We start from the raw sequence: 20,642 nt of genomic DNA, 5'->3' as shown, positions 1-20,642 counted from the left end.
ACGGAAAAGCCTAAAAAGTCAACGGCCCCGAAGGACAGACCAGCCTCACCGGACTTATTTACACCGGATCCCTTGCAGAAAACACTCGCCAAGGATCCAAAAACTGGACATTTGACACTTTCTTCCGAAAAGAGACATTTGGAGAAGCCTGCTCCACCTCCTCCTCCAAAGAGGAAGGGCTCTGCTACCTCTCCGTTCAGAATACCTTCCCCACCTCCTCCACCCCCTCCGCCACCCCAACCTCATCGTTCTCCCACCCCTTCTCCACACGATGATGATCACGGGGACCCATATGATGACATAGGAGATGTCCCCAGCACCTACCCACAGGGGACCCCACTCCTACAGGATCCCCAGACCCATGGGACGACTACAATATCACTGATATTCCCAACGTCCCACAAGATGACCTTTACCCCTCCAGGCCATCTTCACCAGAAGACTCCATGGGGGTTCCACCATCTACTTCAAAGGGCGGCACACTATCACGGGGTAGACTTGCATACCGACCCCGTGGAGGAAGATTTCCTCCTTGACACATTCGACACCACACATAGATCTACCTCCATATTACCTATGCTTAAAGGGGTGGTAAAGCATGCGCCAGAAGTTTTTAAGGACCCAGTTAGGGCCAGGGTCATTAGAAAAGAAATACAAAGCTGCCCCCACAGATCCCTCCTACATCAGAGGGCCAGCGCCACTAGATTCACTAGTGGTGTCCACTGCACGGAAAAGGGCAAATTCCCAGGCGTCAGGCGAAGCACCACCACCTGACAAAGAGTCAAAGCTACTGGATGCATCAGGAAAGCGCACTGCGTCACAAGCAGCCAATATGTGGCGTATAGCCAATACTCAAGCGCTATTGGCCAGATATGACAGGGCACATTATGATGAGTTAGAAAGCATAATGCACCACCTCCCTGAAAAATATAAAGCTAGGGCCAACAAACTAATTCAAGAGGGTAAGACTATTACTAACACTTCTATACGCTGTGCCTTAGATGCAGCAGACACAGCTTCCAGGGCCATCAATACCAGCGTCCTCCTCAGTCGCCATGCTTGGCTGAGAATATCAGGGTTTAAACCGGAGTTACAAGCCTCCATCCTTAACCATCCCTTTGACCAGGAACATCTATTTGGCCCAAAGGTGGATGAGGCCCTAGAAAAAATGAAGACTGATACGGATATGGCGAAGTCCATGGGAGCCTTACAGTCGCACCCTCCTAGACGCTCCTTTCGCCGCTCTTCCTTTCGGAGTACATCTAGAGGCTACTCCTCAGACACCGCGTCCACCTCGTACAAATCCCCAACTCAGTCCACCTTCACCAGGGGTTATCAAAGAGGCGGCTATAGGGGTAACAATAATAAAGGCAGAGGCAAAACAAACAACGCCCGCTCTGCCACAACACCTGCCCAATGACTTCCCCCCCCCCCCCCCACTCCCCCCAGACCATTCCACTCCGGTCGGGGGCCGACTCCAACATTTCCTTCCCGTCTGGGCTACCATCACCTCAGACAAATGGGTGACACAGATAATTCGATCAGGCTACTGCCTAGAACTAATATCTACCCCCCCCCCAAACATTCCACCCAGGCAGCGCCGAATGTCACAAGAACATTTAATACTCCTAAAGCAGGAGGTAATCTCCCTCCTACAAAAACAGCCAATAGAACCCGTCCCTGCCAACCAACAAAACATGGGAGTCTTCTCCCTATATTTTCTCATACCAAAAAGGGACGAGACTCTGCGGCCCATCCTAGATCTCCGGCCCCTAAACACGTACATACACTCTGACCATTTTCATATGATAACGCTTCAGCAGGTACTTCCGCTCCTCTCCCAAAACGACTTTTTGACCACCTTAGATCTAAAAGATGCGTATTTCCACATTCCGGTGCACAAAGCTCACCGCAAGTACCTCAGATTTGTAGTGGACGGACAACACTTCCAATTCAAGGTGCTCCCGTTCGGAGTCACAACAGCGCCAAGGGTATTCACCAAGTGCCTAGCAGTGGTAGCAGCACATTTGCGAAGACAACACATCCACGTCTTCCCATACTTAGACGCCTGGCTGATAAAAGCCGGGTCATATAATCAGTGTGTTCAACACACATCTACCACCATTCAATTACTCCACTAGCTGGGCTTCACAGTAAACCACCAGAAGTCCCATCTCCAACCATCCCACACAAAACAATACCTCGGTGCCACCATCTACACCTCAAGAGCACTAGCCTACCCCAATCCTTCCAGGATTGCAAGCATTCAAGCTCTACGCGCAAAATTCGCACTACAACACTCCCTTCCAGCTCGAGTGGTTATGCAACTAATAGGGATGATGGCCTCTTGCATTTTCATAGTGCCTCACGCAAGACTCCAGATGCGTCCTCTCCAAGAGTGCTTAGCGCGCCAATGGAACCAGGCCCAGGGTCAATTAACAGATCTGGTGTTGGTAGATGGTCGCACCCATCGCTCTCTGCAGTGGTGGAACATCACAAACCTTTCCAGAGGTCGACCGTTCCTGGACCCGGTTCCTCAAATAGTACTGACAACGGACGCATCGCTCTCCGGCTGGGGAGCTCATCTACTACATTTCACCACACAGGGCAAGTGGACACCTCAACAAAAGTTACTCCATATCAACCATCTGGAGTTGCTAGCAATCTTCTTAGCCCTAAAATCTTTTCAAACTCAAATTTCAGGCAAGGCAGTCCTGATCCGAACAGACAACATGACTGCCATGTATTATATTCAAAAACACGGCGGCACACACACTCCACAGCTCTCTCACCTAGCAAAGAGCATATGGAGATGGGCAATACCCCAGAAAATCTTTCTCCTAGCCCAGCATGTCCCAGGAGTCCAAAACACAGTGGCAGATCTGCTCAGCAGGCAGACACAACAGAACCACGAGTGGGAACTTCATCCGCAAGTTCTTCACCCGTACTTTCAAATGTGGGGGCATCCACAGATAGACCTCTTCGCCACCCACGAAAACGCCAAATGCCCAAGCTTCGCCGCCAGATACCCACCCCATTGTCCAAAGGAAATGCGATACGGATGAACTGGTCAGGCAGATTTGCGTACGCTTTTCCGCCTCTCCCACTCATTCCACTAGTGGTGCGCAAACTACAACAACACTCCCTCACACTGATCCTAGTAGCTCCAACGTGGGCCAGACAACCGTGGTATACCACACTGCTGGAACTATCTGTAGTGCCGCACCAAAAACGACACCTCTCTCCACTCCTCTTAACCCAGAACCATGGAGAGATCCAACACCCGGACCCGGCGAAGCTCAACTTTGCGATCTGGCTCCTGAAATCCTAGAATTCGGGTACCTAAATCTTCCCCCTGACTGCATGAACATCATCAGAGAAGCTAGAAGACCTACCACTAGAGCGTGCTACGCCGCCAAGTGGAAACGTTTTGTTGTTTATTGCCATAACAACACCATCAATCCACTGGAAGTGTCCATTCAACACATAATAGGCTACTTACTCCACCTGCAAAGGTGCAATCTAGCCTATACGTCCATTCGACTACACCTCGCAGCTATTGCAGCTTACCTACAAAATAGGCAACATCTCTCACTCTTTAGAGTACCTGCCATTAAAGCCATCATGGAAGGCCTTAAAAGAATAATACGCCCCAGAGTGCCACCCTCACCTGTGTGGAACTTAAATATCGTTCTCACAAGGCTAATGGGGCCTCCCTTCGAACCTCTGCATAAATACGAACTACAATTCCTAACATGGAAAACCGCTTTTCTTGTAGCCATCACTTCCCTTAGAAGGGTCAGTGAGATACAAGCACTTACCATTCAAGAACCTTTTCTCCAAATGCACCATAATAAGGTTGTTCTCCGCACCAACCCAAAATTCCTCCCTAAAGTCATTTCTCCCTTTCACCTAAACCAAACAGTAGAACTACCAGTATTTTTCTCGCAACCACAGACCGTTGCAGAAAGGGCTCTTCACACACTGGATGTCAAACGAGCCTTACTCTACTACATTCAGAGAACACAACCTTTCCGTAAGACCAAACAACTGTTTTTCTTTCTCTCCACCACACAAAGGTAACCCCATCTCAAAATCGGGGATAGCTAGGTGGATTGTAAAATGCATTCAAATCTGCTACCATAAAGCAAAGCGAACGCTATACATTCCCCCGAAAGCCCATTCTACACGAAAAATAGGGGTTTTCATGGCATTCTTAGGGAACATCCCATTAGATGATATCTGCAAAGCAGCTACATGGTCAACACCGCACACTTTCACCAAACACTATTGTGTAGATGTGAAAACTAAGCAGCAAGCTAGTGTGGGCCAGGCTGTACTCAAAACGTTATTTCAAACCACTGCAACAGATACGGGTGGTCGCTGCTAACGGTGAGTACTGCTATATAATCTATTCACAAGTGTGTAATCTGCAGCTCATATGCCTCGAACGGAATATGCTACTTACCAGTTTGCATCTGTTCTTGGCATGTAGAGCTGCAGATCTACACATGCCCACCCGCCTCCCCGGCTACCTTTATCTGTTCCAGTTTATCTTATTTAGATAGCACACACATGGGCATCTTCACTGTTACTACTACACTCCATCTTTCCCTGCTGGCGAAAAACAATCTGAGGATGGAGCCGAAACCCATGCGCAATACGATCCAAAGGAGGAGTCCCCGACCTCGTGAGTTCCAAAGACTTTCCAAGAGGAAAAACAAACTGCAAACATCCGGGCCCAATACCAAATGGCGATCTATGCACAAGTGTGTAGATCTGCAGCTCTACATGCCAAGAACAGATGCATACTGGTGAGTAGTATATTCCTTTTGTTATTCAGAAGAGACTGCATGGGGTTTATCATTCTCATTTCCTTATCTTTTCCACCCATTGGAAGCTGTAGAATGTCCTTCGATTTCGCAGGGCTTACTTCCTCAGCCTTTTCAACTGCTGTTTGTGCTTGTGTTCTTTTTACAAGTTCTGCATGTATGTTCTACTACAGTTGCTTTAAAATGTTCTTTGCAAAGTTAGTCATATACTTGAAATGTTATGATCTTTTTGGTATCCAGTTTGTTTGTATTTTGAGGTGGTTGTTGATTGCTTCAATCTTTTTCTCAGTTTACTACTCAAACATATATTTCTCACTAAATTGTGTAATATTTTTCAGACTAACAACAAAAATGTGACAAAGGTACCTCCACCGGTTCCTTCTAAACCAAAACAAATTAATTTGCCTTACTTTGGACAAGTCAACCAACCGCTTTCAGCTGATACAAACGCGCCAAGAATGCCTTCAGCTGTTGCATCTCTTAATAACAAGCAGAATCTAAGCAATCAGCAGCCCAACATCTCTCAGCAGAATGCACAAAAAACCGCACCACCTGCACCACTAGCCAACAGCCAAGACGCACCTCCGACATCCTCTTCAAAACTGGATAACCCTCCTGCTGCCACTGTGCGACCTTTCACCCCACAACCCACTAAAGAGCCTCCTCAACAGCCAGCTCGGAAGCCACAGATGGTTGCAGCCAGCTCCATTTATTCCATGTACACACAGCAGCAAACCCCTGGGAAGAACTTCCTTCAAGCTGTGCAGTCTGCTCTCACACGGACTCAGACCCGGAGTTCACATTTTCCTAGCGGTAAGTTTTTTGTGGTGGTCCTTGTAGTTTTGACAGCGGGCATAAAATCTTGCCTCGTTTGTACAGGCCACAGGTGTACATGTATTGTCCATGTTAATGCATTTAGGAGTAGGACCCAAATGAGACATTGTGCCGTGCATTTAAGGTGAACTGCCAGATTGGCAAAGTATTCATTAGCATGTTTAACCTATTTTTCCACCACTGAGGTCATATTTTTACTCTGTCTGTGTATTTACTTCTATATTAATTTCCTTCACTTTTCAAACGTATTGAAGGCTATTATCCTTGCCTTTCACCTGAGAAGATTTACATGCATTGCATTGGTAGGACTGATTCACGTAGCTTTGGGTTAGAAAGTTGTTAATATGTTCCCTTGTAATTATAAATACTTGGAGTAGATGTACAACTTTTGCAGATTGACAGAGAACTCTAGGATTATTTCAGGAAATAAATGAAGAGCATAGATATCTTGCACTGCTCTAATCCACAAACTCTACACCTGCTGCATTTCCACCAGGTATAAAAGCGGCATTAGCACAGTCAGAGGTATTAACACAATCCGATTTTTGCCCTTTATTTATAAATTATTTTTACTCAAAGTGCTTTCTCTTACCCTCACATTAAATATGGAGCTTCCTCTACTTCACCCGGATGAGGCACTTAATCCTGCTTTACAAAGGAGCAAATTTATGTGCATTTATTGAGTGAGCCAAATTCTCAAACCTGTCAGTTAAATAATTGAATTATGCCTCTGTAAATGTACTTATTCATGGGATAGATTTACTAACTTGTAAGCCAGCAAAACAAGATTGCGCAGTCAGTCTCGAGCTCTAGCAGAGACAGAGTAAATCCGCTTCCTCCTGATGATGGCCGGCTTCAATTAGTGGCATGGCTAAAACGCCTTTACAAGATTTCCCCACAGTAAAACGAAGACTATACTAGAGAAAAAAAACTATTTGCCCAACAAACAAAGGGGCTAATTATACCAAGAAAACGAATAAAACGATAATATAGTCATAACAAGAAACCGACAGCCTGAAAATTGCTTCTGAACTCATCCCTAAGTGGCATTTTTCTCCCATTGATTCTTCACATTTGCAATCATTTGCAAAATGTTAGCGACCACTAAAAGTTGGAAAACATTCTTTTTTTAAGAAAACAGGTGTACCAAAGGGTAATGTGCACACTGGAATCTAAAAGTGCATGTAAATGTGGTGAAGTATGAAAGATCTATTCCTGCGCTGTTAAACATTTTTTTAAAAATGCTTCAGAATAAATCAATCCACTCCTTGCCGGTGAATTTAGATGTGCAAAAAGAACCACAAATGTTATTTAATAATGGATGCCTGCACGTTTTATTAAGGTATCCAAGGTCATTTGGCCTTCCATTACACAGTTTACACAAAACCTTCCAGCAATTTATATTCTATTTTTGTAAATTAGTGAATATTAGGGCACTATACAATTTAATCAATATATTGGTGATCAGGGTTCAAGAAATGAAATCACACTTAACCTTGGTAGATCAACCAAACTATACTTGATTTCTGCAGCTAAACAACCAGAGTGCTTAAGTTTCCTGGAAAATAGGAATGCAAAATAAATGAAATGGGACACCCTCTAATAGTTTATCATGCAGCATTCATTATGCAGCAAAAGTGCCAGGCGTGAGAGCAAATTAGCTGAAAACAAGACTTTGGACTACCCAGCCTGACATTCCCACCCCTTTATCCATCCTAATGAATATGTTCCATATCATAACTAACAGATTTTGGAGGTACTGCGTCCCGGCGACTGGTTACATCTGCCAAAGTGACCACTTTCCTTTTGCCTTCAAAAAGAGCACTGACTGTACATCCCGTTTATCAGTTGGGCCTTAATAGAGCTAAAGTTGTTTACAAAAGTGCCAGCATGGAGTTTGTCCTTACCGTAGTGACTACACAATGCAGGCTCTGTTTCAGAAGGAAATAGTAAAAAAATAATGCAGTTATTTCACTACTACAGCTGTAGCAACTTGGGTTGAACCATAAATATAAAGAAATTTCAACAGGTCCATTACCAAGGACTGCAATTTATTGGTGCTCTACTCTGTACTTCTCCGAACATGGTCTATCTCGTCAGTGACAATGCTCAAGCAGACAGGTGCTTACTCCGAGGACTCATCAGTCTGCATACATTTTGCTGAGCCTTCTAAGCTTCATAAACACCTATGTGTAGTTTGTCTGGTCAGTTAAAATATGAAAGTTTGCATTTGGGCCTTCATTGAGACAAACCTTGATAATCAATGGATGGAAGATAATGCTTCCTTTGCTGTTATTAGGTGAGCCATTACAAAAATGGGGTAACCCAAAAGTTCAGGACCTGGGTGTAAACTTAATACAAAAAACAGTGGTCCTAAACCAATTGATAACACAAAGTAATGATCCTATTAAGTTATATCATTCTACGAATCTGAGCTAAGCAAGCAGAAATTATTTACGATAGCTCTTGGTATTCAATACAAGATTCCAACCTGAAAGCAGCAACAACATCCAATTTTGAATCAACATACATTTATTTACACAATTTCATAAATTCTATGCTGTTTGTCACATGGTTGCTCCAGAGGGAACGTGCATACAGCAAGAGTGCTAAAGGGTGAGTAAGTGAGAGGGAAATAGTATGGAACACAGTGAGGCAGATATTAATTAACTTCACAGGGAACGGTTGTATATCACCGTTCAAATGAGCCTGGTCACGTTTAAAGATATCACAAATTAATTATATATTTGGCAAAACAGAATCAAATTCATGATATGGCACGTAAGAGGATTGCGTGTCCCAGGCTTTTCAAAGGGGGCGTCGACGTTTTGACCCGTCTCGGTGGCACAAAGGAATTTTGGAACCTTGGCCGTGCGGGTCTTCTTCAGGACAAGGGAAGGGCGAGGCAACCTGAAGGGGTCCTAGGCTTGGTTGTATGCCTAAAGTCAAAGTGGAGGAGAGGTGATCAGGATGTTGTCCATTGAATAAAAACGAACAAAACCAACAGGCAAGGTGTTGGCTTTCCTGGTATGAATCCAGGCGTCCCGTTCCGAATGGTAACTTGTGAGGGCCAACTTTTTTTTTAAAAACTTCATCTGTCACTACATGATATGCAGAACTGGACATAGAGACCATATGTGTGTCTCCCGTAATTTCACAGACTGCCAAACTGAAATTAAACGAGATGGAGGAGTTAAGGGGAAAGAACCAATGCCAATTGGACGGCATATTAATTGTCCAAAAAGACAGCGTGCGTGTTGAATAATGACCAATTGTGAATCAAATGAGATACCTGCAACAGTTTGAATCGGTCAATTCAGCCAGTTTAGGTGGAGACCATCTACTTGTCTCATGTGCAGTCGGAGGATCGCCGACTATAATAGAACAATTTAAGGAAGCGTTAGAGCCGGATTCCCAAGAGAACAACACTTAAGGGATACGGGTAAGGGAGCCTCATAAGAGGATTACCTGCAGCCGTCTTATTCCTCCATTCATGTAGCGTCTCACCGGTTTGTGGTGGATGCGCGTTCACCGTGAACATATAAAAATCACCGGAGCAACCGTCAGCGTGGGGACGGTGCGTCGGTAGTTGTCAGAGTAAAAAGACTAAAACAACTCACCGGGACAACCGGAGTTCTTCCAACCCAAATCAATTAAAAGGCCAACCATATGGAAGGGCAAGAATTACAATTGTTGTTTACCTGGAATTCGCATGACTATTCCGTGTTTGAATTATCGTGTTTAAATCAATCATAAATCGGAGATTTGTTATTTTAAGTATATATCCAGGCCATGATTAATTACAAAGGAAAGTGCCTGACATTTGGCCAAAAGGTCCACAATTATATACAATAAACACATACATTCAAACAATTACCATGCTCAATTAGATGTCAGTGCATTGGTCAGGTCATATCGTACAATGAGGACAACATGTCATATGAAACAACACTCCGCATCAATGGGAAAATGACGGGGGTACATAAGGGTAACAGTGCCCATATATGACATGATAACAGAAGGAACCAACTTCAAAAGGGGAATATGGTAGTGCCCAATTGATCAACCATTGCTCATAGTGGAGATCTGTCTATTCGTCTCCTCAATTTCATTCAGCCCTCTGTTAACTGTGTCTAAAGAATATATCCATCTGCATTCTCGTTTATTGAGTATAACGCTGAGGTCCCCTCCCCTGGGATTGGGCTTGATCTTTTCAATAACCCACCATCTTAGGCTTTCTGCAGTGTGTTCAAAGCTCATAAAATGATCCACCAGGGGTGCTCCCGGTGTCTTGCAGCGTATACGACTGCAGTGTTGAAGAATTAGACATTTGACTTTCTGGATAGTCTGTCCCACATACATAAAGTCACACGGGCAGACGATCGCATATATGACTCCTGATGTGTTACAATTACTAAAGTCTTTCATTGCATGTGTCTGATTGTTATGTGAAAACTCCCTGATCTCTTTAGTCAATGGACAAGCTTTACATGATCCACATTTATGGTGGCCCATGACCGCAGGGATACCCCATAAGGTGGTCTGGCCAACAGTCGGAGGGGTAGGTAGTAGAGATCTGACCAGATGGTCTCTTACATTTTTACCTTTCCTAAAGGCGTGTAGGGGAATTGGTGTATTCCCCAATTCATCAGATACTAGATGCCAGTGTTGGTTAATTGCCTTTTTGATGGCATTGCTCTTAGTACTAAAGGTAGTAACACACACCAGACGTTCTTCTTTGGTGTTTGTGTTTGACTTGGGGGTCAAAAGGAATTCCCTGTGATTATGCCAAGCCCGTTTCCGCGCTTTTTTAAGTAGTCTGATGGGGTAGCCACGATCCAGTAGCCGGGCTAGAAGTCCCGCGGATTCATCAAAATAATCTTCCTTTTTGGAATAATTCCTCCGTAACCTCAGGAATTTACCGAAGGGTAAATTTTCCCTAAGGTTACGAGGGTGATGGCTAGAGTAACGTAGGAGAGTGTTCCGTTCGCTACTCTTCCTATAAAGGCTAGTGTGTAGTTTGCCAGATTCTGATTTTATAAGAATGTCAAGGAAGTTGATAGCTTCTCTGTTGAAATCGATGGAAAATTGTATATCCGTGGAACATGTATTGAGCCAATGATGGAATTTTTGGAATTCTTCATCCTCACCTCGCCAAATGATAAGCACGTCATCAATATAACGGCGCCAAAGTTCTATACCAGCCCTATATGGGTTAAGTTCACTGAGAATGAATTGATGTTCATAATCGTTCATGAAAATAATGGCCAGATTTGGGGCAAAACTTGCCCCCATCGCTACGCCTTTAGTTTGTACAAAGAATTGTCCCTGGAACATGAAATAATTTCTAGTCATGGCAATGTTAAGTAATGTGATGATAAACTCAGTAGGGACTGAATGTGGTGCAAGAGCTATCGTAAATAATTTCTGCTTGCTTAGCTCAGATTCGTAGAATGAGATAACTTAATAGGATCATTGCTTTGTGTTATCAATTGGTTTGGGACCACTGTTATTAGGTGAGCAGCAGATGTCCTGAACCTACAACTGTCTTATGTTGAAGCCAAGACAAATGTCCTGGCTGAGGCTTTGCACCTTGGGCCAGCCTCATATGAGCCCTTACTTTCATTCAGTGAAGCCCTAATTGACACACTTTTGGAAACTCTGTCTAAGCCTTCCTCTTTCTAACCAGCAGGTAGCCAGATACCAAAGACTGACAACCTGGATTTTCTTACTAAGTGTCCTACTGATAGGAGTTTGGTGGCATAGGCTTCCACTAGCAAAGTGACCCTGTTTGCATGGTTACCCCCTAACATTTTGCCAGATACCTGATGTCAACTTGATTACTTGATTGAGTGTTTGCTGGGATCCTGCTAACCAGGTCCCATCACTTGTATTCTTTCCTAAAACTTTACCTTTGTACCCACATTTGGGGCAGCTCTGGGCCACCTGTTAGTCCCTTGTAAATGGTACCTATGGTACCAAGGGTGTTGTGACAAGAGAAGGCCTCTGAGAGCTGCAGCATGTAATTTGCTACCCTCTGAGACCTCTCACCTTAACACCCCCACCATGCCAATGCAGACTGGGTGTTTTGGTGCAGACCAAACTAAAGTATCGACATGGCACATGTCCCTGTGTGCCAAACCCACCAACACTACCTGTGACATGGGTGTATCAACCCCTAGCAGACCTTACACCCCTAAAGGTAGGGTGCACCATGTCCAGGGGAGGGTATAGCTGCATGAGCAGGATTCCCTTACAGTGCCTGTGCCATTTACGGACAACTGTAAGTACAGTGAAGCCATTTTGAGTACACGGGCTGGAAGTTTGTCATCACGAACTCCACAGCTCCATGATGGCTGTACTGAAGTCTGGGAAGTTTGGTATCAAACTTCCCAGCACATTAAACCACACTGATGCCAGTGTTGGATTTAATGAAAAATGCACACACAGGGCATCTTAGAGACGCCCCCTGAAAAACGGCCAACTCTGATGTGGTTCCTGACTGGCTCCCGGCCATCTGCCACCACCAGACAGGTTTCTGGACCCCTTGGGCAGAGAGCTGTCCGCTCTATGGGTCCGGGAACGAATCCCATTCTGAGCAGAGGTGTTATGTTTGTTCCCCCAGTATGGGCAGGGTCCTCGAAGAGGCAGCTTCAAAGGCCTGCCACCTTTGTTAGCTACCCCCAGCCTTTTGCTGCTATTAGCAACTGGCTCCCACCATTTTGAGCACGAGAACCGTTGGGAAAACCTAACCAGGAAGGGAGGTGTGTCCACCTTTGCCAACCCCACCCCTCAGGTGAGGAAGGTGAGGTGAAGTACGTATCTCAGTCCCTCACCATCTTGTAGATGGGGGGACCCTCCAACCAGGAAGATGCTTATGCCCCCCTCCCACTGGAGGTTGGCATACTAGAGGGTGTAGACACCCCAGGGAAGGAACCCATTGGTCCCAACCTGCACATTTATGCAACACCTCTAAATCTGGTTTTTAGGGTCACCCCTGAACCTTGCCTCTTCAGATTCGCTATGACAAGAAGGACCGAAGAGCAGTGCTGCAGAAGAGGAGGACCACAACAACTGCTTTGGCCCTAGCTCTACCGGCCTGTGTCCTGCTCTGAACTCCTGCGAGCTGAACCCTGTGTGTCCTGCAGCCAGCCGCCTCCAGGAACCCCAGAGACCTGCCCTGCCTTCATAAAGAACTTCTATCTACCGTGGACACTGGATTTTTCCAACACAACCCAAGTCAGGACTCCAGATCTGGCTGGATCCGCAGGTCCTCACCACTCTGCACCCAACGCCCATGGTCCGAGTTTGAGTGACCCAACTCTCCAGGAAGGTCTCCCCGGCGATCCTGACCTGTGATCCAGTGTTGGCCGATCTTCACCTCGACGCCTGCAGCCTCAATTGGAATGGTCTCCTCTACCACAGCTGGAACCAGTGAGAAGAACCCGACACGAAAGGATACACCTGCATCCACAGCTCTTGGGACCTGAGGTGCCTAACCGACTGTGTCCTGGTGTCCAGCAACTCTTCAAATTCATCCTTGGTTTCCTTTGTCCAGTCTTCTGGCTCCAGCCTGCAGTCCTTTTCCGTAACAGATGTCCTCTCTTGAATTGCATTGGGCTCCCGACACCTCCTAAGCACCCTGCAACCTCTGCGCCGCTGGTGGTGTGGACTTTGTGCTAACTTTGAGACCCCCTTTACTCTGATCTTAACCCTAGGAGCTTGGCTCCTGAGATTGGGTGGCCTGTCCGTGAGCAGTCCCCAACCAAGGTGCTCTCTAGCCCCATTGGTCCCGTGCACCCGGCTGCCCTAGTGCCAATGGTGGTGCCCCTTGAGTGCGAACCTGAACCTTGGGGAGCATTGGTTCTACCACCCAAAAACTCCAATTCCAAATCCGATTTACTTGCCTGTAATTTAACACTTCATTTTTCCCATTGGACTGAATGGTGAGTTTTCCTCAAAAGATTCTTCTAAGTTTTGAACAGTCTTGTACTGCAAAAACGATAATCTATTGCTTGCACAATAGCTAACCTGCTTACGTATGTCCTGTGTTGTGTAAACTGTGTTAGGAGTATGTATCATACCAATCCAGAACTGTTATTGAAAAGTACTTGCCTGTATTTTTGAACGATTTTCTCAACTGCAAAAAGTAATCTGAATGTTCCTGCAAATTCAGCTTTCACTGTCTTGCTGAAAGTAACATTCTCTGAAGAGTTTAACTTACTTGCTACTAAGTGAATTTTGGTTCTAGAAATAAAATAACAAAATAACTTTGTGTACAAATAATTGGTCTGGATTCAGTCTTTAAGTGTGTGACATTCTTTCTTGGCTGAGTGTGTACCACAAATGCTTAAAACTACCCTCCTGATAAGCCTGACTGCTCACCCACACTACCACAAAAGAGTAAGATCTACTTTAGCCTCTGCTATACCTCAGGGCATCCACTGGTCTCTGTGCACACATGCCGTGCTTTGGTATAATTTATACAGAGCCAGCTTCCTACGCCATAGCCATACCATTTACCATAGCTTTTTGCTGTTCACACTGCTCTGTAGTTTCAATAGCCGTCTCATCAATTGTCACTTATTTTAACTTCTCTAAATGCACCTTCACCTCTTTCACCAGGTTTGATGGCGCTTAGTTGACAGCTTTGTTTTGAATTTGGATCATCGTCTTGTCATCGTGTTTTGCTCTAACTGTTTTGCTCCTTGTCTCACCCCCAAGTACGTCCACTATACATAAACATGACACTGCCTTTCCATTCCCAAGTGCTTGCATCACACATTTACTTAACATGTTTTTTTATTTTAGTTAATACCAATGCATCCCTCCATTGACACTGGATAAGTTAACCACCCTGCTTTCATAATTGCCCTCAAAACCCACCTCATTTGTGTGGAAGTAACTCTCCAATGACACAGCTAGTCATTCTGCACTTGCCCTTGGCACCAGCCAGCCAAACTCCATAACTGCTTGCTGTATTAAGGTTTTCTATGATGAACTGTATCGTAACACATTCTGAACAGGATCATTTTCTGGAACAAGCAACATTGTTCTGTTTTTGAGAACAGATAAATAATGGTCATTCCCCTTTACTTGCACCATAAATGCTTACAAGTTTTAAAATAATTTTTCTCTTCTGATTTCCTATATAGCAGTGTATGGAAAACCTGTCATCCCAGGTTCAGGGGCACCAAATCAACAACAGACACTTTACAATCAGCAGTTGAAGAACGTTTGCGTGGATGGTAAGGCTGGGAGCCCAGAACCTGATTCAGACAGCCCTCCTACCCAAGAGAATTCAGAAACTGAAAGAATACCACGCCCACTAAGCCCGACCAAGCTCCTGCCTTTTCTTTCCAACCCTTATCGAAACCAGAGTGACGCAGACTTGGAGGCCTTAAGGAAGAAGCTGTCGAATGCCCCACGACCTCTGAAGAAGCGTAGCTCTATTACAGAGCCAGAGGGTCCCAATGGCCCAAATATTCAGAAACTTTTGTATCAGAGAACAACGCTTGCTGCCATGGAGACTATTTCAACCCCAAAACAATCAGAAATCCATGATCCTGGAACTGCATCAGAGGATCAAAACACACCTATTTGGACAGAATCTGAGGGAGAAATGGCCACTGAAATAGAAGTTCCTCCTCATATGGCAGAAATTGTTTATGTAAAGGAAGCAGAGACCATAACACCTGAAGATATTGAACTGCCTTCACCTGCTCTCGGACCGGACTGCGTTCCCGAAGGCATACGAGAAGATTCTCCACCTCCTCCACCTTCTCATCCTCCTCCTCCTGCTGTTGAAGAGGAGAGCCCAGCATTGCCACAGACGCTTGAGGTCTACGTTGAAGAGTATCCACCATATCCACCACCACCGTACCCATCCTCTGGAGAGTCAGAAAGTATTTCAGAAGATCCCTTCAGTATGTGTCCTCCTGAGATCACAGGACAGTTTTCCCTACCGCCTGTAAGTATTGCAATTTTATACAAGGATTTTAATTGATAAAAGTGTAAAAATGCATTGTAATATATTGTTACTTTGCTATTTCTTATTTTCTAGAGTGGCACTATTCATTAAAAGTAGATACTACTCTGATAATTTGAATAAATAAGTCGACTAGAACGTTGCACAAAGTGCATTACCTTTTTACCGGAAGATAGTTTCACAATTTCCTTAATTGCCACATCTAATTTGACAAGCACTCCTGGTAATTTGTCCCGTTTTCAAGCCTTAAATCACTTACATTTTGTATGGACATTGACTAAGACATCAGCCATTAGCCCTAGTAAATCAGACCTAGACTATACCTTCAGATAGTTGTATGGATTCCATTATTTGTAGCTGGTGTTCCTATGCATAAATGTAATTTGATTATATTTCACTTTGTGTGGTGATTGCTTCCAATTTAGTAGATGTAGTCTGCATGAATCACAATACTGGTGCTATCTCTGGAAAAGAGAAGAATTTACACATGTGAGGGGAGGGGTTAGGGAGATGTGTGTTTCTTGGAGTGTTTGTCTGTGGGACCATCAGTTCAGAGGAGAAGCACTTTTTCATCACTAATAGAAAAAGTTACTTTTTCAGTATGAATTTGGTATGGGTTTGCATTCAGTGCCTATTGAGTGGCCAAGTGAAAAATTAAAGTGATCGGTCTTGTTCCAAAATGTGCTTCCATTCATATTTCTAGAGGTGACCTTTTTCCCAGCAACTAATCTTGAAAGTCCCTTTTAGGCTGTGTGTAGACAGAGTGCTGTCCTTTTTGTGATTTGGTGCCTATTAGTCCTTTATTTCTTTTTTAAATTAACATTCGATAGTATATTTTATTAATGTAATGATGGTCTGCTTTGCAAACCAATTCTGAAGCAAAACTTTGCTTGTAAAATCAAAACACCTCTTGCCTTGTCATTTCATGATGTTGCACAAGCACACCTGTTTTGTAAACAGTGAAGTAGAAAATACTATTTTTATCTTCACTTTCAAATCCTATCAAAAATGGCTTTTGTTGGGTAGTCCGAGCTATGAAACAAATGAGGAAATGGGTTCTTTGTGCAAAATAACTAAACTTTCCCACAGATGGAGAACCAGGTTGCTTGATTCCCCAGTCTGGCCTATGAGATTGGGAGTGCGACTGTAGCATTTTTACTCTCCGATATGTCCCCCCCACCCCCCCCCTCCCCCTACTAAATTTAGTGGCCTTAGGGGGAGTGAAGGGTGGCAGCCAATGGGCTTCTTACCATTGGGGTTACTACACCCCGTATATGACCACTTCCTGTGGGAAGTGAGCATAGCCTTGTCCCAGAGTTACTAATTCTGCCATTACCAAGATGGCAGAATTTTCCTAAAGGTGGGCATATCAGACAGCTCACCTTAGAGTTGTGACTGGCCTGGTATGGCACCATGCCTCCCTGCATATCCAATTTCCCACCTGTCCTGGTGCCAAATGGGCCAAGGACAGGGGGTTGGTTTTTTTCCTGTCTGGGGAAGCTGTAGTCACATACCCAAGGCGGCAGAGGCCTTTGAAGCCTCCTGCCTTGATATGCTGATTACTGAGCCATCCTGCCCAGAGTAGGCATTGTTTCTTCTCTGACAGAGCATAGGCTCTCACCTGCAGGGGTCAGAAACCTGTCTGTGGTTGAAGGCTGGTCTGCACCAGTCATCCAGCTCTCTAGAGGCTGTTTGGTTTTCAGGGGGCACCTCTAAGGTGCCCTCTGGGTGCATGTTTTAATAAATCTCCCATGGAATCAGTGTGGGTTTATTAATTATAGGTGTTTGGTTCCAAACACCATAGATTTCAGTGAAGACATCATTGTACCCGGGGAACTCGTTTTTGCCAGTGTCCAGCACATATGCTTAAAATGGCTTTCCAGTTCACTTGTGACCTCTAAGAGTTGACTTTTACATCACATGGTACATCTACTCATGCAGATATATCCACACATGTAGTATAGTGCAGGACTGTAAGACCTACGTTAGGAGTGGCTTACCTATACTACATGCAGTGTCTGTAGGCATGGCACACAGGGATGTGTGCCATGTCATGTTTTCACTTTGATCTGCCCCAAGACATGCAGCCTGTGCGAATTAGGTGAGGGGTCCCTTAAAATGGCACAGTACATGCTGCAACCCTTAGTGTCCCTCTTTAGTACCCATGCCCTGGGTACTCGTGGTACCGCGTACTAGGGACCTACAGGGGTGGTAAATATATGTTCAATTGAGGGAACAGTTGTACAGTTTTAGGGAAAGCGATCTGGCACTGGGGACCTGGATAGCAGGAACTCAGTGCACTTCTGTCAAAATTGCATCAAATACTAGGCAAAAAGTGGGGGTGACCATGTCAAAAAGAGGCACTTTCCTTCACACGTAGGCCAGAATAGCAGTCAGTTGCCTTGATCCTCCTTCATGGGCAATAACTGCTGATGGAGGATGATACAACTGGTGCAGGTGACAGTTTTCCCGTTCTTTTGCCATTGAAGACAGCAAAAAATACTCGAAGGGGCTGTCCTCCCGCATAAGAAAAATCAAATGTTTGCTTCTTCCATATCTGTTTGCAGACTGTGAGATATACAGATTGAACCAATGAAGAGATAGTAGATATTGAAAGGGTGCCATGCTCCCAGCCATGGCCAGTGAGCTCTCCTTAGGGTACTAAAAACAGTTTGTTGGCTTACTCAGTTAAATAAAAAACGTATGTGTGCACTTAATATCTTTTGTCAATGAACGGTATGTGTCAGAAGATGTTAATCAACATTATAAAAGACAAACATCATATGAAAGAAATTTGTGTATGATATAAACCTAAAATCTGGCTAAATGTGCCATTCATGGTGAACATATTGAGAATATTTCTGCTTATGTGGATCTTTAGAATCTATATGAATATAAGCTAATCTGCCTCCCCTTCTTGTGTCAAGCCAGATCTAGACCAAATCGAAGTGTCATACCCACTATAACAAAGAATATATCGACCACGTGGATAAATGCCAGCTCCGTTAATATTCTTCACACTTATCTGACAGATAGAGTTTAGTCTTTTTCCATTCAAAATCCCTAACATCTAAAGCATACGCACATGAAAATGAATTGGAGACGTGAGTGAATGAGAATATAATAAAAAGTAATTTGGCTCCACAGTTTAATGAACCATCTGTTATTCCTCCTTTCTTTATTGTGTGGTTTGATAGCTATGCTGTTTAACCTTTAACATGTTTGGCGTATTGTAGGGCAAGAGGACAAATCTACGTAAAAATGGCTCTGAGAGGATTGCACATGGCATGAGAGTGAAATTCAACCCACTGGCGTTGCTCCTGGATTCGTCTTTAGAAGGAGAATATGACCTTGTGCAGAGAATTATCTATGAGGTATTTATTTTCTGTGACGTTTGTTGATTTAAAAAATTCGTATTAAATGCTACAATTCCACTGCAACACTTTGTAAAGCTCTGTGAATTGTAGTGTTGGAAATGTACAAGACACATAATCGCGGAGAAGCATTTAACTGCAATAAAGTTAGGATATGTATGTCAGTAGCCATTCAAAACAGTTTCTTGCCTTTCGCTCTAGAGCCTTCAATTGTAGAGGCCTGAAGGAGCTCGATATATTTTTATATTTGTTGGACCTAGCGTCCTTTGGTAGCTTGGCTCAGGCTCACAGGCTTTCCTCCCAACACAGCGTCACGTGCTTGCATCACACCCAGCTCACAATCTCAACGTTACTTCACTCAAAAAGGACACTACACCGATTAAATTTAAGGAATACTCAGTCTTTATCTTTTCCTAACAAACTTGGTTATCCGGTTTCTCACTTTGGAGTGTAGCGGTTCATTACATTACAGGTTGAACAGCTCCCTTTATTTAGGAATATAACATGGCATAACAACTCAGAATACTTTTTCATCACAGTCCAAAGATTGACATTTCGTACGTTTCAGGAAGAGCATTTCACCACATTTCAAGTTAAACCATTTCAGTACGTTTCCCAAGAACATTTCAAGTTAAACCATTTCAGTACGTTTCCCAAGAACATTTCAAGTTAAACCATTTCAGTACGTTTCCCAAGAACATTTCAAGTTAAACCATTTCAGTACGTTTCCCAAGAACAATCCCTTCGAGATAATTCTAACACAGCATGTCTTTATACCCACTAAGTGGTCCCACCCGGCAGTCTGCACTCTGAAGAACCCCCTCCGTTTCCACAATACCGGGTCACCCCTCAATCTCTAGATCTATAAGCATTAGTGGGACTCCCGGGGTACAGTTGACAGACAATGGCTACCTTCAGTTAGTTTATTGGTCGAATTCCATAACCCTGACTCTACTCTGTCCCCGTTACGCCATCCATCTAGGCGCTTTCTGAGGCTTGGGTTCAACCTGTTACTTTCCTCACCAGACGTGAGCCTGCCAGTAACTACCACGACCTTACTTGGCCTTCCCCCTCAATTCTTGATAAACGAACAATCAGGCCCCAGTTCTCTCCCCTGCCCCGCGCTATGTTCCCAGCTTACTGTCTGCAAGTGAAGTCCTCATCCAGGACAGTTCTCGGTGCTGGGTCTCTCACCTCTGGCGCGGAGCTCGGGGGGGGGGGGGGGGGGGCAAACGGCGAGGGAGTCCTCCCGTAAGAAGGGGAACGAAACCGCATGCACTTTCAGGCCACCTCCCCCAAGGGATTCCCCCGGGTGTATGTTCTCTAGTGGTGACACACGCCTCTCCGCTTCCCTGAGGCAGAATATCACCACACGGGGCACTTTACCAGGAAACTTCGTTGACAGCAGACGCTCCCTCCTGCGGCCGATATCCGGGATCGTGCGTCCTGAGTGGGCGCGGCGTCCGCCTCCTTTCCACAACAAGAGGGCGGCGCTCAGGCCCCTCTCATGTGACCAGGGCCGCAGCTTCACTGCCTCACTTCCTTACTGAGGAGAATCTCCGACGGGCGGTCGCGCTGCTCCCTCACAGCTGACACACACCCGGAGCCATTTCC

At 44.8% G+C, this 20,642-nt stretch overlaps 1 protein-coding gene across 2 annotated transcripts in view; it reads left to right on the top strand.

Annotated features, from left to right (window-relative positions):
• TP53BP2 (tumor protein p53 binding protein 2) overlaps window positions 1-20,642 on the top strand; it is a 322,660-nt gene that overhangs the window by 236,852 nt on the left and 65,166 nt on the right. For both annotated transcript variants that reach the window (XM_085612994.1, XM_085612995.1), the window contains exons 12-14: window positions 5,171-5,645; window positions 14,822-15,636; window positions 18,891-19,028. In XM_085612994.1, the coding sequence (XP_085469120.1) occupies window positions 5,171-5,645; window positions 14,822-15,636; window positions 18,891-19,028 (1,428 nt within the window). The remainder of the gene's footprint in view (window positions 1-5,170; window positions 5,646-14,821; window positions 15,637-18,890; window positions 19,029-20,642) is intronic.

The sequence above is a fragment of the Triturus cristatus genome, chromosome 6 (genome assembly GCF_964204655.1).
Source record: "Triturus cristatus chromosome 6, aTriCri1.1, whole genome shotgun sequence".
Classification (NCBI taxonomy): domain Eukaryota; kingdom Metazoa; phylum Chordata; class Amphibia; order Caudata; family Salamandridae; genus Triturus; species Triturus cristatus.
The sequence above is the reverse complement of the archived record's forward strand: the minus strand, read 5'-3'. Positions and strand labels throughout refer to the sequence as shown.